At 59.4% G+C, this 25,191-nt stretch overlaps 8 protein-coding genes across 8 annotated transcripts; 3 read left to right on the top strand and 5 right to left on the bottom strand.

The window, feature by feature from the left end:
- Positions 1-348: 348 nt before the first annotated feature.
- Positions 349-812, top strand: PHYSODRAFT_353397 (hypothetical protein). Its single transcript, XM_009516283.1, has one exon. It carries the CDS (start codon positions 377-379, stop codon positions 632-634), a length of 258 nt encoding a protein of 85 aa, XP_009514578.1. The 5' UTR covers positions 349-376; the 3' UTR covers positions 635-812.
- A 1,014-nt stretch (positions 813-1,826) lies between these two features.
- PHYSODRAFT_390355 (hypothetical protein) lies at positions 1,827-2,075 on the top strand (the record flags this gene model as incomplete). Its single annotated transcript, XM_009516282.1, has 1 exon — positions 1,827-2,075. A coding segment is annotated over one exon (249 nt), but the record flags the coding sequence as incomplete, so codon positions are not given.
- Positions 2,076-2,172: 97 nt separating this feature from the next.
- On the bottom strand, positions 2,173-9,528 carry PHYSODRAFT_472178 (hypothetical protein; the record flags this gene model as incomplete). Its single annotated transcript, XM_009516281.1, has 2 exons — positions 2,173-2,403; positions 2,554-9,528. The coding sequence occupies 2 exons, from the start codon at positions 9,526-9,528 to the stop codon at positions 2,173-2,175; spliced, it is 7,206 nt and encodes a 2,401-aa protein (XP_009514576.1).
- Positions 9,529-10,322: 794 nt separating this feature from the next.
- On the bottom strand, positions 10,323-13,942 carry PHYSODRAFT_474675 (hypothetical protein; the record flags this gene model as incomplete). The annotated part of the gene is made up of 3 exons (XM_009516280.1): positions 10,323-10,837; positions 10,915-12,862; positions 12,992-13,942. The coding sequence occupies 3 exons, from the start codon at positions 13,940-13,942 to the stop codon at positions 10,323-10,325; spliced, it is 3,414 nt and encodes a 1,137-aa protein (XP_009514575.1).
- A 633-nt stretch (positions 13,943-14,575) lies between these two features.
- Positions 14,576-16,660, bottom strand: PHYSODRAFT_470072 (hypothetical protein; the record flags this gene model as incomplete). The annotated part of the gene is made up of 1 exon (XM_009516279.1): positions 14,576-16,660. The coding sequence occupies one exon, from the start codon at positions 16,658-16,660 to the stop codon at positions 14,576-14,578; it is 2,085 nt and encodes a 694-aa protein (XP_009514574.1).
- A 687-nt stretch (positions 16,661-17,347) lies between these two features.
- Positions 17,348-20,515, top strand: PHYSODRAFT_472773 (hypothetical protein; the record flags this gene model as incomplete). The annotated part of the gene is made up of 1 exon (XM_009516278.1): positions 17,348-20,515. One exon carries the CDS (start codon positions 17,348-17,350, stop codon positions 20,513-20,515), a length of 3,168 nt encoding a protein of 1,055 aa, XP_009514573.1.
- Positions 20,516-21,706: 1,191 nt separating this feature from the next.
- PHYSODRAFT_476498 (hypothetical protein) lies at positions 21,707-23,789 on the bottom strand (the record flags this gene model as incomplete). Its single annotated transcript, XM_009516277.1, has 3 exons — positions 21,707-22,492; positions 22,886-23,151; positions 23,234-23,789. Coding segments are annotated over 3 exons (1,608 nt in total), but the record flags the coding sequence as incomplete, so codon positions are not given.
- Positions 23,790-24,109: 320 nt separating this feature from the next.
- PHYSODRAFT_476587 (hypothetical protein) lies at positions 24,110-25,178 on the bottom strand (the record flags this gene model as incomplete). The annotated part of the gene is made up of 6 exons (XM_009516276.1): positions 24,110-24,168; positions 24,244-24,571; positions 24,635-24,712; positions 24,796-24,831; positions 24,919-25,006; positions 25,108-25,178. The coding sequence occupies 6 exons, from the start codon at positions 25,176-25,178 to the stop codon at positions 24,110-24,112; spliced, it is 660 nt and encodes a 219-aa protein (XP_009514571.1).
- Between the last annotated feature and the right edge of the window lie 13 nt (positions 25,179-25,191).

Raw genomic sequence — 25,191 nt, 5'->3', positions numbered from 1 at the left:
TCGCATTGACTACACCCGGGCCGGAGACACAGGCGCTGCCGTCACCTACGAGGCAGCAGCAACACCACATCCTCTATTTCGATGGGGGTCCCGAGGCAACCCCGGTCCCGGAGGCTCCGGGTCGGCCATAGTCCAGGTCGGTGGGGCTGATCCCAGTCCGAAAATTGTCTGGCTGGCGAGCATCTCCTCTGCATCCAAGACCACCAACAATATTGCTGAATATCGGGGGCTACTAGTCGGGCTCAGATATGCGGTGTGCGCTACTCTATACGGCATCCATGTCGTTGGAGACAGTCACCTCATCATCACGCAGCTTCGTGAACGGCGATTTCCACGTTCACGACATCTACAAGGGTTGTACACTCAATGTCGTACAATGGCAGATCGTCTGATGGTGCGATCTTGGACACACCATCTTCGCCATTTCAACAAGATGGCGGACGCATTGGCAAACATAGCCATAGATTCCAAGACAAGCAAGCAAGCGTTTGCAGCGGACGTACCTGACTTGCCCCAAAACTGGTCCTCGGTGGTCACATTCCTACAAGGGGATGTTGATCACTGGATAGACACACTGTGTGTCTATGTGTCACACACATCCGGATACGGAGGCAAACTGCCGGGCCTCCACTGAAGAGGGCACACTGTAACAGTCGTGCATATGCTGGTGCTGCATGTAACCAGCACGACTTAACTGCGTCGAATGACGGGCATTTGATGGTCGTTAGGAATACCACGCCCTCGTGGTTTCTTCGGTTCGAATCTCATCGCTATCAGCAGTATATAACACGATAAAATCCGGTCAGTTTCTTACGAATGTGACAATAGGGAGAAATCTTGTAGAAGCTCCACATGCTCTGAATTTCAAGCGATACAAAGTTGACCAAATCGGTTTTAACTCCCCTACAAGAACAGGTCAAGTGTCAAGGTAGGTAGGTATCTTCATAAAGTCAACACACTAACTCATCAAGGTAGGTATCTTCATAAAGTCAATACATTTCGTTTTTCGTTTCAAGGTGAGGTTCCATTTGAGTCATTTAGTTCTACGGCATTGATACTCCAAGCAAGGCCCGGGGAAAACGGAGGTCCCTGTGAAATAGAAAACGACCTGGCTCCCTTCTTGCCGTGGCAGAAGTCAAATACCTGAACGACCGAAGGCCAGCGAAGAAGCAGGCAGGCAGCACTCGCTCCACTCTCTCGCAGGCGCAGGACTCATACACCCGCATCGTTTCAGCTCTGGTGGAGCGAGAACGAGTCTGTCAGCATTCCGAGGATTGCCAGCTGCTAGAGGGCGCGGTCATACGCTTCCACTCCTGTTCTCCTCGCCGACGCGCGGATCCGAGCATCCGAGCTCAAGCAATAGCCTCCCACCTCAGCACTTCACTTGAGAACTTCAGATGCTGCCGCTGCTCCACGGACCGCTGCCGCCGCCCGAGCGAGAGCTGCAACGGGACTCGGACGTCGCCCGTCAGCTGGCGCGGCGCTTCGCGCGCGTGGTGACCTTGCGACATCGCCGGCGCCACCACGCGCCGCAGCCCCCGAACTGCGCGTCGAGACGCCGACAAGGCGCGCGCCGCAATCACCGTCGGAGCGAGGTTGAAACTGAGCCCGAGCCGGAGGACGCGAGCCTGGACGCCTCCATCCGCTCGCTGCAGTCTCACATCGCGTCGCTGGAGCGCTCGACGCTGCTGCGCGACTCGGCCACCCTGCTCTGGCGGGCCAACAGCTCGGTCGTGGCGCTTGACCTCACGCGTGAGTACTTCCTGCAGTTCGCGCACGGATACGACTCGGCGGACGGCGCGCGCAGCTCGACAACCGAGCGCTTCATGACGAGCGTCTTCCGGCGGGATGTCCTGTGCCGGGACTTCGAGGGCGTGCAGGCCTTCATGGACCAGTGGGAGAAGTACACGACGTTCCACCAAGGACTGACGTTCAAGCTCAACTCGGTGCGGCTTGTGGACAACGACGACGACTCGCGCTGCGCCGTGGCCGTGTACGCCACGGGCGAGATCGGCGTCACGTTCACGGAGGACACGCTCAAGTTCCTGTACCCGGCGCTCTTCACGCAGTCGCTGCGGGATTCCAACTACCACCGGGCCCCCACGACGCATCATAAACAACACCAGTGCGTGCAGCTATACTCCTGTCGTGTTGCTCTAACCTAACTACTCACTACTCCGAGGCCCGATGCAGCCACGCCCTCGTGGTTTCTTCGGTTCGAATCTCATCGCTATCGATGCCCTCGGTCTGGTCCAGCATCGTTTGCATGCCCTCCGCTGACCCGTCGACGGCGTCTGCTTCGCCGTCTTCCGCTGTGCACGCGCTCTTTAGTACGTCTTCGTCTTCTTCACCGCCGTTCATGACTGCGGTTGCAGACGCCTCTGGGACGATGGAGTGGAAGCGCTGCATTCGCATCAGTCGGGCTCGCCGGATGGAAATGTACGCTACCACACAGCCCACTGCAATGGAGCAGGATCCCGCCACAATCCCCAGTATGAACAGCGTCTTGGCAGACAGCGGCCCAAGATTTACCAGCGAAGCGGCCGCCGCGACGGAGAGGCCACCCTCCTCCTCGATCCAGACCATTGGAAGCCACCCCGCAGCCAGATCCGCGTGCCAAACGTCGAGCACTTGGGAGTCTCCAACTTGCGCCGTGAGCTGCCACACAAGTCGACGGTGCAGTACTGCACCAGTTCGAGGGTCGACATCAAACACCGACGTTGGGCTGTCTGGGTTCGAGCTGTTTTGCACGACGAAGGGCAGATCGTTGCTGAGGAAACTCATGTTGAGGCTCGGGCGGGAGGGCGCCGCAGCACTCTCGACGATTCCAGTCGGAAGGCGCGAAGGCAGCGTCCAGTCAACAGCGTACCGCATCGTCGAGAGGCCAAAGCGGGTCGTGTTGGAGTCGAAGGAGATCTGAGCCACGCGACGCGCGTATCCCCAGTAGAAGTAGAGCTTCTTGGGCGGAAACTCCACCGAGTCGGCCGTGTTCTCGCCCTGGCCCGTGAGCACCGCAGTCGTGAACTGCGTGCCATCCGTCACTCGCACCGCGCTGAGCTCCACGTCCTCGCCCCACGCGTTCATTAGCGTCGTGTTATCCACTGCAAGAAGTCGGCCCACGACGCTCTTGCTCTTCCTGTACAGCGCTGCGTTGTCTTCCGATGGGAGCACGAACTCAAATGCCGAGGCCCCACGCTCGGTGGTCGTAGCGTTGGCCCACAACGGAGTTATCTCGGGGGAATCGCCCGCCTCGCTTGGAGGTGATGCGAACAACACTTGGGATACCGTGGATGCAGCAAAGTACCCGCCTGTCGGGTAGCCCAAGGATGGCGATTGAGAGACTTCCTGCTGTGGTGAACTTGGGGGCAATTGGAGGATGTTTGGCTCAAAGCCGAACTTGGTGGCCGCATACCGCAAGTAAGCCTGCATGTCATGTACAAAGCTGACCGGTTTGTCATTGAACGCCTCGAGACCGGGCAGGCGCAGATACACTGTTGTCAGCCCCACAACGCCTGCCTCGCCCGATCGATCCACACAAATCTGCAGCTTCTCCTGCTGGCTCCACTCACTATCGTAAGCTTCGATGACTGTCAACGTTAGAGCTTCACACGCTGACGTGGTCTCGAATGGTTGAGCCAGGAACGCATCCAACAGCAACGCACTTCGGAAGGTACTCGGCAGTGCAGATGGAGGAGGGACCCCGCTCTCCGAGAGGCTGGCAGGAACACTGCGCGTTGGCCACGTCCACGCTGTCGTGTCATTGAACCCGAACGCAGTCCAGAGTGCGAGGGTCTCGCTGATCGAGAGCGTATACTCCGTCCCAAAGCTGCACGTGACATCTGCATCGTAGGCAAAGCGACGATCGTGCGCACTTTCACTGCAGAACGCACTCAGCTCGCCGAATCCCGGGGGAAAAGGGATGGTTTGTTGCACAACTGCACCACTCGAAGCGTCAAATACGAACGCGGTGCGTGGAAATCGCTCCGACCGAGTCCCATTGTCGTCTAGAATGGTGTGGCCAGAGCTCGTGTCGAACACGGAGTAATTGGCTGCAGTGGAGCTGCCATTGACGAACTGGGCCGCAGCCAAGTCCAAGAACCTCAACGGACCTGTAGTGCTGTCTTCGTCGCTGTTGGCTACGCGTACCTGGTCAACTGCGTATTGCTCGAGAACAATGTCGTCCAGCAAAGCAGTCAGCCAAGGGACGATGCGAGACGAGATCATGGAGGTTGTGTAGGCCAGCAGAGTTTCGTCACTGGTCGTGGATAGTGACGGAGATACAGCACCAATGCGGTCCAGCAGAGAGCGTGACAGCACTCTGAGAGCCTGCTTCTTGTGGGCCTCGTAGTTGGCAGGCTCGTCAGGTGCTCGGCAGTTCCCCGTCGTCCGATCCGACGAAAAGCAGGCGACCAACATTGTCCGCCACAGTGCAAACCCCTCGTCTGGATTCACCAGCGACACAGACTCTTCAACGTCCAGCAAAACGCGAGCCGCTGCTACCCACCAATCCGTAGTACTGAAGAGCTTTGCTTCTTCTTGTGCTTGCAAGTCCAGCTCGTTCAAAGGGAACGCCTTGGCCATGTCTGCTGCACTCGGAAGTAGCTGGGCGGTCGATGCAGCCCCTTGAGTGATCGGAGCGATCCAGAATTCCTCGATAAACATGCGAGCGCTGGGGTGACTAGACCACGACTTGAGCCAATGTCCCACAAGTTGCAACAGACACGAGACGGTGGCGGCTGCCAGTTGCTGGTCGTCGATCACCTTGGCGGTTGGATTCCCAGAGCCAATTACGTCTGCTTCGACGCTCTCCTCGCGGGTGAATGCAAGCCACGTCGACAGCCCCGTCGGATGGAGAAACGAAGCTGGATTTGAGGCGTCCCAAAGCGTGAAAAGCAGCGAGAGAGATCTGGTGCACTCGTCAATTGTTTTCTCGGTTCCTCCCAGCACTGCAACGTTCGCAACGAGGTCACTAATCGACACACTGCGGGCCACCACCTCAGTTTTCCATGGGAGAACGAACGCCAGCTCATATCCGAACTGAAGGGGGTCTTGGGACGGTTTGGTTGGAGCTGCACTCCACCCGTCTAGCTGGTACACCTGGAAAAACAGCGAGGACTCAGGCACCCCTCGATACCAATACGCTACGGCTTGGAGCTGCTCAGATGTCATTGTAAGAGCCTGCTCCAGGAACCCCAGCGCTAGATCGTTCAGGTCTGCTGTTGACTGAACGATTGGAGTGTTGGGAATCGTTGGCTGGACCAGTGCGACGAACTCGTTGAACGCAGAATCTTCGAGCACTCCGTAGCCGTCGAGAAGATGTGCGCATGGTGCTCTCGTGTTCCCGTCACCGTCAGCTACTGCCACCATGCACCACACGATTCGACTCGCTGGATCCAGAAGAGAGCCCGTGGTCCCAACATCCCACAACTTCCTTAGCGATACTCGGCTTGTACCGGCCAGAACGGGCGAAGCCGCTGTAAAATAATCGCGGTCCATGTCGGAGGTGACGACGAAAGAGTACAATCGCTCCAAGTGAGAGGCTAAGTCCAAGCTCCGAGTTGAATCGCCTCGAAAGGCTTCACCCGCCCCCCATTGCACCAGCATAAAGTATCGCAGCGAGTCGTCGGTGGCCCAGTTGAACAGCCAGCGAGCAACGCCACGGATTTGTGCCTCGGTCAGTGAAGTTGCAGCAGTCATGGCTGCTAACAGTAACGCTTGCTTTGAGGCACTCAAAGTGTGAGTCATGCTTGATGCTCGCGTGACTTGACTCTTCAGCGGGTACTGCGCTACAAGCTGCTCCGACTCATAGTCCACACCGTCGTACATTTCTTCCCAGGCTCGAAAGCCCGTCGGAAGCCCAGCATCGTCCTCAGCGCCATCGCTTCGGACGATTGAGTACACACTATATGTTCTCCACAAGAGCTTTGCCTGTTCAAGCGAAGGCAGCGGCAACGTATTCGCTGACCCTTTGTAAGCAGCGTTCCGGAAGAGCTCAAACCCGCGCTGGTCGCCGGCTTCGTGGATATCCACGTCCACACTTGCCGCGTCCGTGGAGATCCACGAGGCAGCAACAATAGTCGCTGCAGCGTCACTGCCTTCCCACTGCTTGAGGTAGTCCTGGACTGCAGACAAATCACTAGGCGATGAGCTCCCAACGAGTGCGTCCAGGTCCTCTTGAAGCGCTTGGAGAGCGGCAGATCTGTCGATTGCTGGGTACCATTTGTCAAAGAAGGCAGTGGCGTCAAGGAGACCGAAGGCTGACTGCGAGCTCCAGATCTCCTGAGCCACCTCGATGGAGATATCTGCCGGTACCGACCGGTTGAGCTCGAACGTTGCATCCACATGCGTGACGTTGGCGAGCGGGTACAGTTCCGGAGCGGCTAGCACGCTGAGCAAGTTACAAGCCTCGAACTCCTTCTTGCTCTGCCGAGACCCCATCGTTTGCGTGAAGCCCGACGGCTCCAATGGTTCGCATAGCGTCCAGTCCTCATCGACTGTGACTGTTGTGCTGGGTCGAACGAGAGCTGCGTCTTGCACCACGTTCGCGTCAAAGAAGGCAACGGGTCGTGACGCGCGCTGCTGGATGTCGTCAAGACTTGCAGAGAATTTGGTTGACTGCGACGCTATGCACGAAGGCACAGTAGAGATCTGGGGAGCTGCGGTGGTCTCTTCAGTAACCTTAGGCGTCGTGGGGCAGCGCGCGTACAGCCAATGCCCTAGAACATCTCGGTCCAGATGCTCATTAGTTCTCCATCGCTGAAGCCACTGGAACACGCGCTCCATCCAGATCTCCCACGTAGAGGAAGCTCCAGTACTGCCGCAGACTTTTGCGAGGGCTGCTTGGGCAGTTTGAAGACTTGCGGCGTCACTGCTCTCAACTGCTAAAGCCAATGAATCCCACAAAGCATACCCTTCGACAGTGAGGAAGGATGCGCTATGTGAAATATCCCAAAGTTTGAGAGCTTCGCGAGGGACTTCGTACTTTGTTCCGTTCTCAGTGGTGATCGTCGAGCACTCGTCCAGTGTCAACGAAGCCAGCGTCGTCTCACAGCCTGTCGTAAGCTCCAGACCGCTCTGAAGACCGTCGCGATAGGGCTCGATATCCAGCCCTCCTGCTTCGCCTCGTCGCCACTGATCCAGTACGGAGTTTTCCACCCAAGTAGAGCCGCTTTGCTGGTTTACCCAGGCAGCAACTTGCGAGGCGTGGGCCGTGGTTACAGGCGAGCAGCTCGTGTCGGTAAGGGTCACGTTGAAAATCCCCGAGCTGGCCCCTCCACCTTCGAAAGCGTCCTGGCACAACGACGTGATCGCAGCGTTCACGTCGGCGACAACCGCCTGGATTTCCGCTGCTACTCCCGTAGTCCCTCCACTAATGTGTGCTGCAAGCTCGATCCAGTTCTTGTAGCCCTGTGCGTTGCGGAACGAGAGCTCGCTCTCGGGGTCCCACAACACAATTGCAGCAGCTAAACTAACCCGATCCGCGGAGTTCTGCACGAGCGGCTCCAGCTCAAATCCGGTTGTTTCATCGTCCAGGTCGTCCGCCAAGCCCGTTGACACGATATCGCAGGAATACACACGAGCGTTGAGGGTATACGTCTCCCTCGTTCGTGTAAACTGAGGCCCCGTAGGCGGACATGTATCCTTCGTCACCAGGTACGTCCTGTCGTCTGTGAAGAACGGAGATTCATCAGCAGGCGTCGACACTGTGGTTTGCTCCTGTTCATCCGGCGTTTCCGTGCATGTGGACTGGCCCGTGTCAACCGATTGAGACGCGACTTGAGTCGGGCTGTCCTCTTCTCGAGACCAGCATGTACTCCGCAGCCACCAGTAGTAGACGGCGAGCTTGTTCAAGTCGTTCTGGGCCCAATCTAGCAGCCACGCCCCAATAGCTTCTGCGCTCGCCTCGGTAACAGCGAGAGCTTTGAGCTGCGGGGAGTCGTCGATGAGGCGCGCGTAGTTGCTCGTTCGCATCGCTTGCACCCACCGACCATAGCACTTGGTCGTGTCGGCGGGGTGTGCTGGCATGAGGAAGGACACAGAGTCTTGCGTGACATCCCAAAGAGCTTCGCGAGCGGCTTGAGAGATCCCGGAACCGATGTCAAGTACTGCGTCGGGGTTCATCTCGAACCCGAGCTGCTCGCCGTCGATGTTTGGCTCCAGATCATATCGCAGACAACCGTCTTCGCGTGGCAACTGCAGCGCTGTTAAGCAAGTTCCGTGCGTCCACTGCAGAAGCGCTCGTCGCCGAATAAAGCCGTCGACTAGCAGGCGCTTGATCCACATCGAGATGGAGTCCACCTCGGCACCTGTCATACCCGTAACACCATCCAAGAGACCCGAGGTTGTGCCAGTCTCCACTCCACCAACGACATTCATCCACTTCGTGAAACCTGCCGGATGAACGAAAGCGTACTCGATCGACGCGTTCCACAGCTGCTGCGCTGTGGCGACGCTCACTGTCGTCGCGCTTGACGGTGCTGACAAGGGCTGGAGACTGAATCCCGATTGAACGCCGACTTGCTCGAGATCCAAATCCACGTCGGGGTCACTTAAATCGCTGTCGGCTGTGCGCTTCGCAAACGCCTTGCGCCAGAACCTCTGTCTATCGCGCTGCACGACGCTACTCTGCGCCCAAGCGATGATGTAGTCGCGGACCGCCATGAGCTGATCGCGAGTGAGATAGTCACTTCCCAGGGCGACATCGTTGTTGACCCCATCAAGCACGTAGTCGATGGCGGTCTCATTGAGCGCCACGACCTGCTTCCAGATAGCAAAACCCACCGCCGTTGTCTGCGGGCCGCCAAGTCCATCGGCGGCAGTTTGAGTAGCGTCGTAGTCGACGAGCGAGAAGCGCAGGTTTGACGATAGCGAGCCGAGTAGAATGGTAGCGACCTCCAGACTCAGCTGCAGGGCTGATGTAGCGGGCAGCAACTCGAATCCCGTGCGCGCTTGGCCCGTGGGGCTATCGTCGATCCACGCGTCAAAATCCGTCGGAGTGCTGCCTACCTGTCGCCAGAGATTCACCACCGCCAGGTTCGCGGCGTCGGCAGTCACCCGGTTTGTCGCGATGTTCCGAGCCACGATCTCGCTCTTGATGGAGCGCAGTACAAATGGCACTACCTCGAGGCACGCGCGCTCGAAGACTTCCTGCAGTACGTACGGGAACGCGATTCGCTGCAGCTTGAGGTTCAGCGATCCGAGGGTGCGCGGCACGAAATTCACACGCTGAGCCTTAATCTGCCGGCCCAGCAAGTCTGGCACGGCCTCCACGAGCAGCCGATTGTAGAGGTTGCTCAGCACACGTGGCACAGCTTGTCTTCGAGCAAGCGCGTACTGCTCCGCGAGGAGCCCAGGGATCGCGACGTCTGCCTGGTCGCGGAATACATCACGTAGCATGACTGGAATCTGCTCCGTTCGGGCCACCGCATGCATCCGCACCAGGGCTGCCGGAAGATTCGCGTCTCGGATGCGTCTGTGCTGGCGATTGACCACCGCTGTCAGGACCTCGCGCTTCACCTCCGCCACCATTTCGGGGAGCAGCGCACGCAGCGCTCGTAGCTTGGTCGCAGCGAGGAACTCGGTCTGTAGGTGCCGTGTATAGTCGCGGATGTGCGCGTGCGCGAACTCGGCCGCGAGAAACCTCTCCGAGTGGCCGGTCTGGGCGTGCAGCTTGGCCAGGTGGCGTACGTACGAGGCGTTGAGAGTCACGACGACGTCGCTCTCGGAGCCGTTCGAGCGCTCGCTGGAGAAGTGGTAGGTGGAGGCCACCTCGTAGCTCACGGCGCCGTAGCTGTCGGCGTCGTACGCGTCGTCGTCGATGGCGTTAAAATTCACATTGAGCTTCCTCGATCGCTTCTCGTACGTGTACGGCCCGACCTGCTGGAGCTTCGGCTGAGCTGCGCCGCCGGATAGCAAGTCTTCAGCGTTCGTGAGGTTCCAGAGGTAGAAGCTCGTGAACTCGGGTGCGTCCATTGCGTAGTTGAAGCCCGATGAGTTGAGGAAGTTGGCGCCGGTGACGCCATCAGCGGCTTTGGGCACCCATTTGAACAGCGCCGCGGCCTGCGCCTTGCGGTCGGCCTCTTGCACCTGGAACCCCAGCACGATGAGCATCACGCCCACGGCCACCAGTACCGAAGCCAGACCGATGCCCCACATCGTCGGCCGTTAATGCAAGTGGCCGGCCGCACCTTTTGTTATTTTGGCCCGATACGCGATGGTTCTTGGTCAAGTCGGCCACACAGTACAAGAAGCCCCCCCCTTACAAGGTACATGAAAAGAAATAATGGACAATAACTTAACTATCTACTATCCTGGCCCCAACGCTAGCTATGCGTCTTGGCGGCTGATAGCGTGGCTTGCTCGCTGAAGTACAGTCGGTTGGTGCGCAGGTTGTCGAGCGTTGTCTTCGCCGCTGGAACGAGGCCGCTGATCGCCACCCAGAGCGGCGCCACGAGGTAGTCGATGAAGTTCATCTGCAGGCGGCAGCGGGTGGTCTCGTCCTGCAGGTTGAGCAGGTGCGGCGGCACGTTCAGCCCAAGCTCGGCGGACCGCTCCGCTTGCTGCGTGAACTCGGTGCACACGCGCTCCACCCACTTGAGCGCCACGCGCAGCGGCCGCCCCACCGACCCAAGGTCGGCGCCGTGGATGATCATGTTGAGCATGAGCTGTCGACCTTCGGGCACGTTCTCGAACTCTTGGATGGACCCAACGACGGCCAGCTCCGACAAGAGTTTGGTGTGGTGCTTCATGTCGGTGCCGAGAATGCAGCGCACGATGTGGGTTCGAGCCGACACGCGGGCAACGGCGCTCAGGTCGCGGAGGATATCGCAGCCTTTCACTGGTAGGAAAGGCGACAATGAACAAGTTAGACAAGCTACCAACGCCACAACTAGCAGCACAAAGAAGGAAACTTACTCCGAAGCACCGAAAACGTTGTGGCCGCGTGGTGGTTTTCAAGCACCGAGATGTCGTTGTAGCAGAGCGCTAGTGCCGAGTTCGAGTCCACTTCGAACTGATTGTCGTTGCCCGGGTGGTCCGCGTCGTGACCCAGCGCGGCAATCAGCAAGCTCAAAGCCTCCAGTTCCTTGATGACCGAGAGCACCTCGCCCGAGCGCATGAGCGCGTACGAGGCCAAAGCCACGTCGAAGCCGTGATAGAAGCTGTGGTACGGCACGTCGCGGTATTTGCTGGCCAGCTCGCCGATAAACGCCCGCAGCGCATGCTCTTCGATGCGAAAAGTGCCGATGAGCACCAGCCCCTCGAACAATTGGTACGAATACTTCTCCAGCTCCGAGATCGACTTCGTGAGAGGGTCGAAGCTGTCACGCAGTAACTCGTCCACGTGATCAAGACCTTCCTGCCCCATTGTCATCCGATGCCATCGCGTGATGAGGGAGTGAGTGCGGCTCGCTCGTACGACAGAAGCCGTACGACTTCGGACACGAGCGCGAACGACGGGCTTTTCGACCTCTTCCTGTGTGTCATCACTGTCGTCTTCATCGTCATCACGTTGACCCTGTTCAGCTCTCTCACGGCGCATTTGGGCTAGCTGCTGCAGCCGCAACCTAGCCATCCGACGCAGCGCGATCAAGCGTCCCAGAGCCCAGCAAGCGTAGGCAAAGGTGCTCCACTTGTTTCTAGGAATACGCTTGGCCTCGTCAAAGCCGCTCAGATCCAGCAGCGAGTGCACACTGGCCACCTCGAGTTTCGCATCGAGACCAATGTCCGCGCTGCCCGTGCCAGCCGCAGCACTGCTGAATTTGCCTTCAGCATTGGCCACAGTGTCTTCCCGCGTTGATTCTTGGGCGGCGCGATTCGCCCAGTAATCGGCTTGCACCTTGGCGAAGATAATGAGCGACGAGTTCACATGCAGTGCATGGGCCACGAGCCGTAGGTAGACCGCCATCACCTCGTTATCATAGCGCGCGACTGGGGGGCTCGCTGCTGGGAATTGACCGAAGTTGACTGCCTGCAGGACGCCCACCGTCTCGCCCGAACGCCCCAGCACGGGCTGAGTAAGCAGGCACTCCGTCTTGAAGCCGAACTTGGCGTCGAAAGACCTGTCGAAGCGCGGGTCCTCATATGGTCGATCTACAGTCAACGCTTCCTTGGTAGCGGCAACATGGCCAGCGATGCCGCGTCCGTATGGGATGCGTAGCCCGTTGACGCTGCTGAGAGAGCTGAGACTCCAGAGCTCCTGCTTGATCGTGTCGGACACGTAGAGCGTGACGTGGGCCGTATGGAACACGGCACTGCCGATCTCGCAGATCAACGACACGAGGCTCGAGGGATCACGAACCGATTCCACTAGGAAGTGTGAGCGACACAGCGCTAGCAATTGCCGCTTTTGCCGGGTCGACGCGCGCAGATCATCTGATCGTTGTTTGGCCGCTAGGGCCAGCGCTATCGCTGCCAGAATGGGCTGTAACTGAATTTCAAGCGGTAGCTCAGGCTCCACTTCAAGCATCGACTCCGACAGAGTCTCCGCAGAGGTTGACACAAGGCAAAGAACGCCGCTCGGGTTCGCTCCTCGACTGGCAGGTACGGGCAAAAACGTCAGCGCGTGCTCCACGTCAGTCTCCAAGTGCAGGGCAGACCCCAAAGCTGCATCGTCGCTAAGATCTAAGCGTTCATGAGCCCGAGTACTCCCCAGCAACCGCTGGAACAGTACCTTCGTAGAGCCAACGAGGGCGCAGAAAGCTTCCCTGTGGTTCTCTTCGAAGCCCAATCCGTGACTAGCAAGCACGCTGCAGCTGTGCTTGTCGGTGTGAAGCTCAATCAGACAGACCCCCGACACAACCGGGGCTGCCGCTGTAATCTCCGCTGCCAAGTGTCCGATGTCTGGGGCGTGTAACCACTCCGCCTCAGCGTTCGTAGGTCTCTCGGACTTCCCTCGAATGAGGCTTGTCCGCTCGCCGCTGGTAGCGTCTGCATTTTCCAGGGACGTGTCTGGGGGTGGGCCCACCGCGTGCCAAAGAACTTCTTCCACCACCGCTTCAGATTGAGTGTGCCGCGCTAGTGCCCGCCGCAATTCGAACGGATACACAGCGTTCTCGACTGCTGTGAGCGTGGCTTGCATGAATTCCTTCGAGAACGACAGCCCCTCTTGGGTACTCCTCGCCTCCACCACAAAACGCGGTCGTCCGTGCTCATCCGGCAGTACTCCAGCCAGCACGCTGGCGGTCGAAAAGCCCAGCACCGAGTCCACATCGCACGCGAGATCGTATGTCCCCAAGTTTTGCAGGCACGCAACGTACGTGGCCGCGGGTCCTGTGGTTGGTGCTCCATCGTCGTGGATGCTAAAATGCTCAACAAGGCCTCGCAAGGCGAAGTTCTCTAGCGAGGTTTGAAAGTTCACAGCTGTTGAGGTGGAGCAGGCTACAACCTTCACCACCGGAACCTCGGCCGTTGACAGCGAATAAAGCACCACAACGGTAGCATCCAGTGCCGTGGCTGCTGCAAAGAGTAACGAGGTGAGCGTCTTCTGTAAAGCCTGCTCCGACTGCGCCGCGTCTCGCATCTTCAGGGCGGCGAGCGTCTTGTAGAACTGCAGCTTGCGATCCAGCTCCTGGAAGGCGCTGAGGTTTTCCGATACGGTGCTGCCTGGTTCCATCACAGTCGAGTCCCAGGAGACTCTGCCCGACGACGAACTGACCGTGAGCCTCGTGCTGCTTACCCGCCCACTGGCAACCGTTCCTGCTGTCGGCGGACGAAGCGGCTCCAGGTGGATGCGGCTATCACTCAGCTGCGTGTTCTTCTTGGAGTGGGGCTTGCTGCTGCGTTGCGGCGGCATCGGCATAAACTTCTTGTCGCCGTCGTCCAGCGGCGACGGAGTGGAGATTGAGGGGAGATTCACAGTCAGCGAGGAGGGGCCCGTGTGGGTTGAGGCGTCGACGTGTGGATGCAAGTGCGAGTCGCCTTCAAGCCGATGCAAGCGGGCCATCGTCGCGCCCCACCCAGTTAGGTCTACGCAGCGGTTGAACACCGAGGGCCCGAGAGCGACCGGAGAGCAACACTCACTCACTCACGCGCGTGCGTGTGCGTTTCGGACTCGATTCGCCCGACGAAACGGAGGCGATGGCTTTCTCGTTGTCAACACTCCCCGACTTGATCAGACTCACTGACTGATTGTTGGAGACTTCAAGTCGCAATGCCATTTACAGCAGCGACCAGGTGCTGAGGCGACGGCCTCGTTCGTTTCTGCGGGGGCTCCGATTCCATGTTAAGAGCGCAAGCAGCAAGGAAGGCAACGGTGCTCGGTCTTATCCGCTGGGGGCTTTTTCGGGCTGTCGTCGGGGGCTGCTGCTGCATTACGAAAATCGAAACTCGCTGCCGGCTTTCTCTGTCTCCTCCGCGTCAACTTGGTCCGCCCCTCGTGTTGAGTCCAGCGTGGCGTTTGGCAGTCGAAATAGCAGCGAAACCGCTTCCTTGCCAGCTGTGTGACTTGGGCACCAGGAAGCTCCATCATCGAAGCGCAGCGCATTGAGAATATCGGATACGGATCCACTTGAATTACGCCACACGCTGTCACTACGAACTTCTTGCCACCTACTACAGTACTTCAATCTGCTTCGTCTTACATGAGCGGCTTGCCGACGGCTCCGATCGATGCCAGCGCCTTGACTTCAGTGGGCTGCCCCCCGTCGTCGAAGAATCCGTAGCCCTTGAACGAAGCCTGCACGGCCTTCTTCTTGGCCGCGGTGGAGTGCGGGAAGCGGATCTCCTCCTCGTGCATGAGCAGGTCCTGCACGCGCAGCAAGTATGACTCAAGGTTCTTGAGATACCGCTCGGTTTGGCGGTGCCGCGACGACGCGCAGAACTGGATGCCCTCGTCCTTGATGATGTAGCCGATACCGAATCCGTCCGGCACCACGGGGCCGAAGCCGAACAGCCGCAGACTCGGGTTGCCGCAGTTACTTGTCGACAGCACCGAGTGGTTGAGTTTGCGCCAGGCGTCATCCGCGAACAGCGCGGGCGTGGGCTTGCTGCTGTCGGCCGCCTTCTCGTGCTGCCAGAGGCACTCGAGCGCGTACAAGTGGCGCTCGGGGCCCTTGCCGGCAGCGCAGTCGCGTACGTTGCTCACGTGAGTGGCGATGGCCTTGCGCAGCGACGTGATCTTCTCCAGCGGCGTCTTCTCCGAGAAGAACGTCTCCACGAACTCCAGCGCGTCCGACGTCATCGCGCGTGCTGCCTCGGTGCGGCCATGCTGGAAGCGCTTGGTGAGCACAGGCTCGTAGATGCACGGCGCGCTGCCGTACTGGAAGTAGTAGGCGGCCACGAAGGCCATCTGCACGAAGGCGTCCGGGCTCATGTTGTGCTGGGTGATGAACAGCTTGCCGAACGCCGTGAACTCCAGCACCTTGACCTCATTCTGCAGCATCAGGTCCGTGAGCTGCGCCTCAGCGAACTTGATGCCCTCTTGAAGCTCGCGGTCCAGCGTCCACTCGAGCTTGTGCGGCTGCACGCGGGGACGATCGGGCGAGTCGGCCGGACTTAGCTGCGGCGCGCGGTAAGAGGCCTCCAAGAACGCGTAGTTGCCGGCGCGGATTGTCTGCGCGAAGCGGATGATGGTGTCCGTGAACACGTCCGAGACGAAGCGCAGAACCGTGTGGCCGTCCACGAAGGCGTGCTCAAAGTTGCATCCGGCCACGCCGTTCTCGCACACGATGAGCTGGAGCTTGTCGTACCAACGGTTCATGCACGTGCCCGTCTGCACGCCGTCCTTGGTGATGCTGTAAGTGCCGTGTAGCGCCGTAGCCGCAAAGGCCGCTGCGTCCGGAGGAGACGTAGTGTCCAGACACACAAGGAACAGCGCGCGGTCGATGACGGCCAGTGTGTCCTTGTTGGCCGACTGCAGCTTGGTGCGCAGGCTGGCCCACTTGGCGCGTCGCTCGGTGGTGAGCACGCCGACGGCGTTGGACGCGGCCTCGACGTCGTCGGCCTTGAGTGCGTCCTCGTGGATGGCCTTGAGGTTGGCCAGCAGCTCTCGCTCCGTGATGGCCGTGACGCCGTCCTCCCAGATGACGTCGAACCAGTAGAACTGGTTGCGGCAGACCACTACGATGTGCTTGGATAGCTCGTCCACCATGACGTCGTCGGCGCCCGCCGAGGGCACGCGCGCGCAGCCGAAGAGCCGCTTGTACTGGTGCATGCACAGCGCCATGTTGCCCCTCCACATGTCGGGCTCGAGCGTGCCTCTCCGCAGCGCGTTGACGAACTTGAGTGCGCCCAGCACGAGCGACGCGGCCCTCGAGAGCTGGTTGTTGCGCGACGGCGTGGGGTCGTCCTCCAGCACGAAAAAGGGGTTGACATTGAGCACGACGGAGCTGCGGTGGTTGAGGTAGGCCTCGTACCAGAAGTCCTCGATGAAGGACACCTTGTCCTTCTCGTACTCCAGCAGCTGCGCGTGCAGCCGCGGGCCGTCGCTGGCCAGGAACTCCTTCACGTGCTGCTCCGTGAGCTGCTGCTCCTCGGGCGTCTGTAGCGCCTTGACGAACGCCAGGAAGCGGCGGCACGTCTCCTCCAGCGACGGGATCGGAAGCTTGGGCAGCGACGCCTGGTGGCGGTACGTGGTGGACTCCTCGTCCGTGGGCGGGCGCCAGGCAGCGGCAGGCGACGCGGCCGCGTCGTGGCCCGAGGCGCTCGAGTCGTTGGCCACCATAGATGGCCTGGGCGCTCGTTAGTTGCGGGTCGGAGCGCGAGTTCGAGAATGAAGAGATCATTCATTCAACGGCTCTTTAACATGAGCAGATGGCTACATATCGAACTTCAACTTGGTTTGGGGGTCTTGCGTTGTGTCGGATTGCGACGTGGTTTTGACGAGGGGCATTTTGCGTGTCAGCGCATTGCGTACGAATTCAACCTGTTCAACTGCAAGTTGCAGTCTGCACCTGGCAAGCCTCGCCTTGGAGAGACCATCTTCCCTTCCAGAGGCCGAGCGAGCCACAGAGCTGAAGACCGTTTGGCAGCCCGTCACTATCCCCTGTCACTATCATGAGAGAAACAAATTCCGAAGCGGTGGACCGTGGCCTCAGCGACGATGACTTCTTGGCGGGCCACCCGTGCGAGTGTGCTGCCGTCTGCAAGCACTCGCACGCCCCTCACGAGAGACCCTGCATCGGGGAAACGAAGATTGCGTCGGTTGTCGCCTTTTACCCGTCAAAGCGAGTGAGTGAGCCCAACGGTGGTATTCAAGCGCGTCTTGCGACCGCGTTGGGCGAAGGGGAGAAGGAACTTGAGACCAGCCTCGAGGCTCAATGGGACGAGGCGTGAGCAATATGACGCCCTTGGGCTTGATCATATTCATTCTGCAATTGGCCGGAGAAAGCTTTTGACCACCACCAACAGAATGGCTCCGACCGAGGACTTCGTGAACGAGCTTGGCCAGGTACAATGGGACCGAGTGCCACTGAATGCCGCTCTTGACAGACTCAACACGTCTCGCGAGGGCCTGACGTCGGAAGAAGCGGAGAAGCGGTTGCTGGTGTACGGACCGAACAAGCTGCCGGAGGAGAAGGTGAACAAGCTGCGACTCTTTCTGGGTTTCATGTGGAACCCGCTGTCGTGGGCCATGGAGGTGGCCGCCATCCTGTCGATCGTGCTGCTGGACTACGCCGACTTCGCGCTGATCCTGTTCCTGCTGCTGCTGAACGCGTGCATTGGGTACCTGGAAGAGATTCAAGCAGGAAACGCTGTGTCGGCCTTGATGGGCCATTTAACTCCCGAGGCCAAAGTGTTGCGCGATGGTGGAATGAAGACTGTGCCCGCGAATTTGCTCGTGCCCGGCGATGTGCTGCGTGTGCGTCTGGGTGACGTGATCCCGGCCGACCTCAAGTTCCTGGAGGGCGACGCGGTCAAGGTGGACCAGTCGTCGCTGACGGGCGAGTCGCTGCCGGTGACCAAGAACGAGGGCGACGAGGGCTACTCGGGCTCGGTGGTGAAGCAGGGCGAGATCGAGGCCGTCGTGACGAGCACGGGCATTAACACGTTCCTGGGCCGCGCCGCCGAGAAGATCGCTACGGCGGACTCGCACGGCCGTCTGCAGATGGTGCTGACGACGGTGGGCAACTTCTGCATGGTGTCGATCCTGTTCTGGTGCGTGGTGGAGCTGCTGGTGCAGATGGCCGGCCGCACGTCGCAGAACCCGTGCGTCATCGTGACGGACGGCTGCCTGGGCGTGGCCAACATCCTGGTGCTGATCGTGGGCGGTATCCCCGTGGCCATGCCGACGGTGCTGTCGGTGACGCTGGCCATCGGTTCGTCGGCGCTGGCGAAGGAGAACGCCATCGTGACGCGTCTGACGTGCATTGAGGAGATGGCCAGCATGGAGGTGCTGTGCTCGGACAAGACGGGCACGCTGACGCTGAACCAGCTCTCGGTGGACATGGACAACCTGATCCCGTACAACAACTTCACGGCGGATGACATCCTGAAGTACGGCGCTCTGTCGGCGCGTACGGAGAACAACGAGGCCATCGACGTGGTGTGCCACAACACGTACCCGGGCAAGGACACGATGTGGCAGGAGTACACTCTGCTGCACTACACGCCGTTCGACCCCACGACGAAGCGCACGATTGCCAAGCTGAAGGACAACCGCACGGGCGAGATCCTGCGTGCCGTGAAGGGTGCCCCGCAGGTGGTGCTGGACATGGACGTGAACGCGGACACGCTGCGCGTGGAGGTGGAGGACCGCATCAACGAGTTCGCTTCGCGCGGGTACCGTGGTCTGGGTGTGGGTATTTCTCGCAGCGGCGACGTTCCGGTGGAGGAGTGCGAGTGGCAGATGATCGGTCTGCTGCCGCTGTTCGACCCGCCTCGCCACGACACGGCCGACACGGTGAAGAAGGCCATTGCTCTGGGTATCGCTGTGAAGATGGTGACGGGTGACCAGAAGGCCATTGCCGTGGAGACGTGCCGTCAGCTGGGAATGCCGACGAACATCCTGGACACTTCTTTCTTCAACACTGCGCCGCCTCCTGGCCTGAACCTGGCGCAGATGATCTACGACACGGACGGCTTCGCTCAGGTGTTCCCGGAGCACAAGTTCGAGATCGTGAAGCACCTGCAGTCGCTGGACAAGGTGGTGGGCATGACGGGTGACGGTGTGAACGACGCTCCGGCCCTGGCTCAGGCCGACATTGGTATTGCTGTGGACGATGCGACGGACGCTGCGCGTGCTGCGGCCGACATCGTGCTTGTGTCGCCCGGTCTGAGTGTGATCATCACGGCCATCCGCATGAGCCGCGAGATCTTCCTGCGCATGAAGAACTACGCCATGTACTCGATCGCCATGACGGTGCGTATCGTGTTCACGTTCGGCATCCTGACGGTGGCGTGGAACTGGTACTTCCCTCCGATCCTTGTTGTGATTCTGGCCATCCTGAACGACGGCACCATTCTGACGATCTCGAAGGACAACGTGGTGGCGTCGCCGCACCCGGACTCGTGGAAGCTGAAGGAGGTGTTCATTTCGTCGATCTCGTTCGGCCTGTGGCTGACGCTGTCGACGGTGGTGCTGTTCGCGATCGTCAACAACTCGAGCGGATTCGAGAGCACGGGCGTGGAGAACCTGTGCGTGAGCTGCATGAAGAACGAGTGCCACGACTTTTTCCAGGACCAGTACCAGACGTGCGTGATGGAGAACAACGCGACGGGCTGTGGTGAGATGACGGGCAGCGTGCCGCAGGCCGCTAGCATCGCGGACGTGGGCGACTTCCGTGAGAAGGCGATCGACGCGTACTGGACGCAGTACCAGGAGAAGTACGACTCGCGCTCGAAGCTGTTCGAGGACCTGGCGGACGTGCACCTCAACTCGCTGCCGAACGACGCGAAGCCGTCGGCCGAGGTTGCGTACAACCAGTACGTGTACGCTTACACTATGGGCGCTGGCGGTGCCGCTTACGAGGGCGACTACGACGTGTTCACGGCGGCTCAGCTGGGCAAGGGTGTGACGTTCATCGGCAACGACGAGGTTCCCATCACGAACCAGGTTGGCTTCTGCGACTACGTGTGGGGCTTCAGCAACTGGAACCAGACGTGGACACGTGACTACGAAATGATCGGTCCTGGCCTCCAGCGCAAACAGGGTGTGCTCCGTTCGCTCATATACCTGCAAGTTTCGATCTCCGGCCAGGCGCTGATCTTCGTGACGCGAACTGCCGGTCGCAACAATTGGTTCTTCTTGGAGAAACCATGTGCGATGCTGATGATCGCCTTCGTGTTTGCTCAGATCGTGGCATCCTTGATCGGCTGGATTGGCTTCGGTGGCTATCCAAATAACAATCGGATTGCCGTGATCGGCTGTGGTGGGGGCTACGCGCTGATTGCCTGGCTGTGGGCCATCGTGTGGCTGTTCCCGCTTGACCTGATCAAGTTCTCGGTGAACTATATATTGACGAAAGAGGCATACGCCCGGAAGGCGTTCACGGAGCGTATCAATGCTGGCCACCCGACGATGACGCACTCGGTTGTATCGAACCCACAGCGATCGATCCGTGCTAGTCGTGCGGTGTAAGTTGATTTGGAAGTGCAAAGAGCACTAACGTTAAATAAATCAAAGCGCTCGATTATTGTTATCAAGTTAGTTCACGACATTGACTTGAGTGCACTGCTCCAGTGCCAGCTTCACGATCTGCATGATGTCGTCCGAGCTCGAGTGCTGGTTGTGTGTGAGATCGATCCAGGAGCTCTGGAGTTGGCTTGATCGGACACAGATTCCTATCAAGGCCAGGATCATCGCCACAATAGCTGCAAGAGCAACGCGCTCTTCACATGAAGGTGGGACGTGAGTTCGTGCGGCCTTGAAAACCGTTGTGGCGGCCCAAGCAGCTACACCGACCGCAGTCTGAGCCGCACTCAGTGCCACTTGGACGGATCTTGGCTCATTAATTCCTTGTGCCGCACAAGTCCGATGAAGGCCTTGGCTTACTGCTCTAATGCTTTCATTCGCATTGTTAGAGCCTGGAGGTTGATCGTCTTCACTCGCAACGACGGGTTGATCAGTCACCGTGATCGAAAGTCTCTCAGTGATGTGGCTCCACGGCTGCGAGGCCACGACGGACTTCCTGCGCTTCGTTTCTGGGGACTCCGCATGCATCGTAACCTTCAGCGTAGCCAGCGCCTTGTTAACGTGCTTGACGTGGTCTTGCACCATTAATTCCAGCGTCTTCACAGAGAGATACGACGTCTGCTCCAGCACCTGAACCATCTCTTGGCGCTGCAAGGCCAGCTTCCTTTCCAACCTCTTCAGGTCAATCTGCTCCGGTGAGCTCTCGATCAGCGTACATGTATCCTGTTGTGGCACAGGGTCACTGGCTTTCGGATCCTCCTCGTTGTTGTCGTCCATGCTGCAGTCCGACGTTTCCGACGACGTCATGCTGTCGCAGCGGACGGGGATCTCTTCCTCTACTTTGTCCGTTGCCAGTCGCGCGTTGACGCGATTTCGAGCGCCGTCAACGAGATCTCGCGTCTCCTCCAGCGACTTCACCAACTCGTTTCGCATGCGCTCTTGCCGTTCCTGGGAGAACTTGAGTGTGCGCATAATGGGATTCGAGATGTTCATCGTCAGCAGACCATGAAACTGGATGAATCCAGCAAAATGAGCGCTAAACCCCACGCCTCCGAAAGTTTTGCACAGCGCTCGGTCCACCTTGATGGCCTTCTGCATAGATTTCGCGAACTTGAGCTCTGCTGGCACTAGGTGCTTGAAGAGCTCGCTCATCCAGCTCGTGATCGTCACGTGGCACTCGTACGCTGCCAAAAATCTCTCCCAACTATCCTCGGAGACGGCGCTGCAGTTGTTGTCGCTGTTGAGCTTCAAAACCGTGGTGGCCTCGTTGGGATCGCGGCCAAGCTCTTGATAGTCGCCAGCAAGCTTCGTCATGGCGGCGACCATGCGGTCGTATACAGCGATGATCAGCTGCAGCACATTCCGAACGTGTGCTTCATAGCGTTGGCCAGCAAAGTGCAGCGCTGTGATCCACTGCTGGATGGCGAGGCGCTCGGCATCTCGCTTCCGAAGAAGCTGCTCCATGTGCACCCTGTGTAGCAGCGCCTCCGCTTCAACGAACTCACCATTAGCTGATCCGTCCACTGCTGGTCCAGCGTTGTGATCTCTCTCACAAGTCTCCAGCAAATTCTGGTACGCGACGTCGAACGCCTTCTCTTTCTGCAGGAGCTCATAGAGCTCCGAGAGCAGGTGCTGGGTCTTCTCCACGTGCTCCGCTGTGAACGCTTCCAGCGGTGCAATCACTTTCTTGGACAGGTCGACGGCGACGGCGGCCTTGATAGCTGAGCTATTGCGCACGAATTGGCTGAAGCCGTCGCTAACCTGCTGCAGTTGTGGGAGTCCTTCGAGAGTCAACTGGGTGGCAGCGGGCAAGTCGAGCGGGAGGGCGGCGTAGTCGTCTGCGTACTGCTTCTCGACGGCCTGGAGCTCGCAGACGACGCCGGTGACGGCCGTCAGGTGCTTGACTTGCGCCTCCACGTGCGCCTCCAGCGGGGCGAGCTCGTCCGATACCATGGCTGCGGAGCCCCTGGTGGTGCCTTCACAGCAGAAAGGCAAGTGAGCGAGAACACCTCGGTCTGCTTGGCTTGAGACAGCCTGCACCATCCCAAGCTCGCGAGACCGTTAGCCACTGCGGCCTTTTGGCTGCCAATTGCAGCGCGCCAGTATCCACAAACGGCCACAGCCCAGTCAAGGAGAAACAGCTTCAGCCTGTACATGTACTAAGCTCGTAGCAACGGTGTTGCATCAATTGCCAGAGCGCCCAACGCCCGCCGTGCGCTGGCACACTCTCGATTGTTACAGTTCCAACCAATGCATACAGCAACTGACAAGACTTCGAAACGCCTATTACACGGCCGCCTTCCAGGCCCCGATCACATGCTCGATGATCTCCTCGACGCCCTTGCCCTGGTTGATCTGCGTGAAGACCGTGGGGCCCTCGCCGCGCATGAGCTTCGCGTCGCGGTCCATGACGTCCAGGTCCGCGCCGACGTGCGGGGCCAGGTCGATCTTGTTGATGACCAGCAGGTCGGCCTGCGTGATGCCCGGACCGCCCTTGCGAGGCACCTTGTCGCCTCCGGCCACGTCAATGACGTAGATGATGTAGTCGGCCAGCTCGCGGCTGAAGTTGGCGGCCAGGTTGTCTACAGGATACACAGACGCACACGCATAATTCCAGTTAGCTACATCTATCTACCGCCGCCAAATTGCGCAGCTCCACCTCACCTCCGCCTGACTCCACCAGCAGCAGTTGCGTGTCGAACTCGTCCGTCAGGTCCTCGCAGGCCTGCAGGTTGGCCGAGATGTCCTCGCGGATGGCCGCGTGCGGGCAGCCGCCCGTCTCAATGGCCCGGATGCGCTCCTCCGGCAGCGCGTCGTGGCGCACGAGGAACTCGCCGTCCTCGCGCGTGAAGATGTCGTTGGTCACGGCGGCCAGGCTGAACTTGTCCTTGAGCGCGCGGCACAGCGCCAGCATGAGCGCCGTCTTGCCGCTGCCCACGGGCCCGCCGATTCCCACGGTGAAGGCCCGCTGCGCCCAGTCGCGGCCCGTCCTGGCCGCGTCGCGCTCGTGGAACTCGCCGGCGTGCTCCATGTGCTCGTGCGTGTGGCCGTGCTCCCGCAGCTGCTTCTCCTCGTCGGCCGTGGGCGCGCGCCCTCGGCTCTGCGTGAAGCGGCGAATCACCTCGTCGCCGTCGATCGCGTGCTCGGGCCCGAGCTCGTGGCTGTGACTGTGGCTGTGGGAATGCGAGTGCGTGTGCGAGTGAGAGTGCGAATGCTCCATTGCGAGGGCTGCTCTGCTGCGCTTGTCCTCCTCTTCCTGCGCGGTCGCTGGCCGATTGAAGAGTGAGCTGGTGTTCGGGATCTTTTCGATGCTGCGTCGACGTACACGTCGGTGATGCGCATCACGGGCCAATCAGAGGGCTCAATTGGCCACTTCAATGTGGGGCTGTAGCGTGGGGGCATCACACGCGAAGAACGCAATGCAGGCTGCATGATGCAGTGCATTATGCAGCTTCCTACAAGGCCTCACAACGTCAAAACACCAAGCAACAATCGTTTAGAGCAATGCAAGTTCTATTGAGAGGCGTTGGCAGCGATGGTCTATTTGGCGCTGGCCTTGGTCTTCTGCAGCACGTAGAAGAAGTACCCCAGACCGATATCTGCGAGAAAATGAGCAAGAGAGAAGTTAGTCCAGAGCGGCGTGGAGCTTGCAGGAGGACAAACTGCGCACTGACCGATTTTGTGGTAGGAGTAGTTCCAGCCGTAGACCGTGCTGGTCGGCGCCTGCTCGCCCTCGCCCAGCAAGAAGCGCTTGCGGAAGTGCGGCTGCGCAAACGAGATCTGCAGGAAAGTGCCCTTGGGCACCAGCACGGACGTGATGCCGCTGCACATGGCGGCGGCCTGCTCGATCACCGCCTCCGAGGGCGACCAGACGTCGCCTTCGTCGCACATGAGCGCGTCCATCGCGGCCTTGTCGATGACAACGTCGAAGCTGTCCGCATCGAACACCTTTCGCAGCGTGGTCATGTCCGCCTCGAGCCACTTCATCTCCGGCATCTCTTCCTGCAGAGGCGGCGCTGGTTAGTGCTGTGTATAGGTCGACACTCTGGAATTACAGGCACGTACGCTGTACTTGGCGCTCATACGCTCAATGACGACCTTGGAGAAGTCGATGTTGGTGATGTTGCGGAAGCCCGCTTTGTACTGCCGCAACAAAATACAACCCACAGCATGAGGCTTGGCGGACTCGGGCATGCCACCATTAAAGCACTGAACTGAAGCCGTACCATGTCGACGCTGAACGTCGAGTTGCCACAGCCAACCTGCAGGACACGCACAACCGCCCACGTTGTCAGCTCCGGAGCAAAAGTTACTCGTCACCCCACCACAACATCCCCAAGCTATCATACCATGAGGATACGGTCCGACGGGCGCACGTACTTGCTGAGCAGCTCCGCTACGTTCTCATAGCGGGCCAGCCAGTCATAGGACTCCTCGCTGTCTCGTCCAGCCCAATTGCAAAAGAAAGAGTAGGGTCAACTCAGCTCCTGCGAGTTTCCAGTGCAGCGCGAGACACTGATACACGTACAACACCGCACCTGTCGAAGCGCGAGTCCCAGTAACCCTTCTCCTTGTACGTGCGGTTGTCCTCGGGCAGGTACTCGGTCATGATCTCCGCTAAT

This window comes from Phytophthora sojae (assembly GCF_000149755.1).
Source record: "Phytophthora sojae unplaced genomic scaffold PHYSOscaffold_1, whole genome shotgun sequence".
Taxonomy (NCBI): Eukaryota; Oomycota; class Peronosporomycetes; order Peronosporales; family Peronosporaceae; genus Phytophthora; species Phytophthora sojae.
Note: the sequence above shows the minus strand (reverse complement) of the source record. Positions and strands in the feature narration are given on the sequence as shown.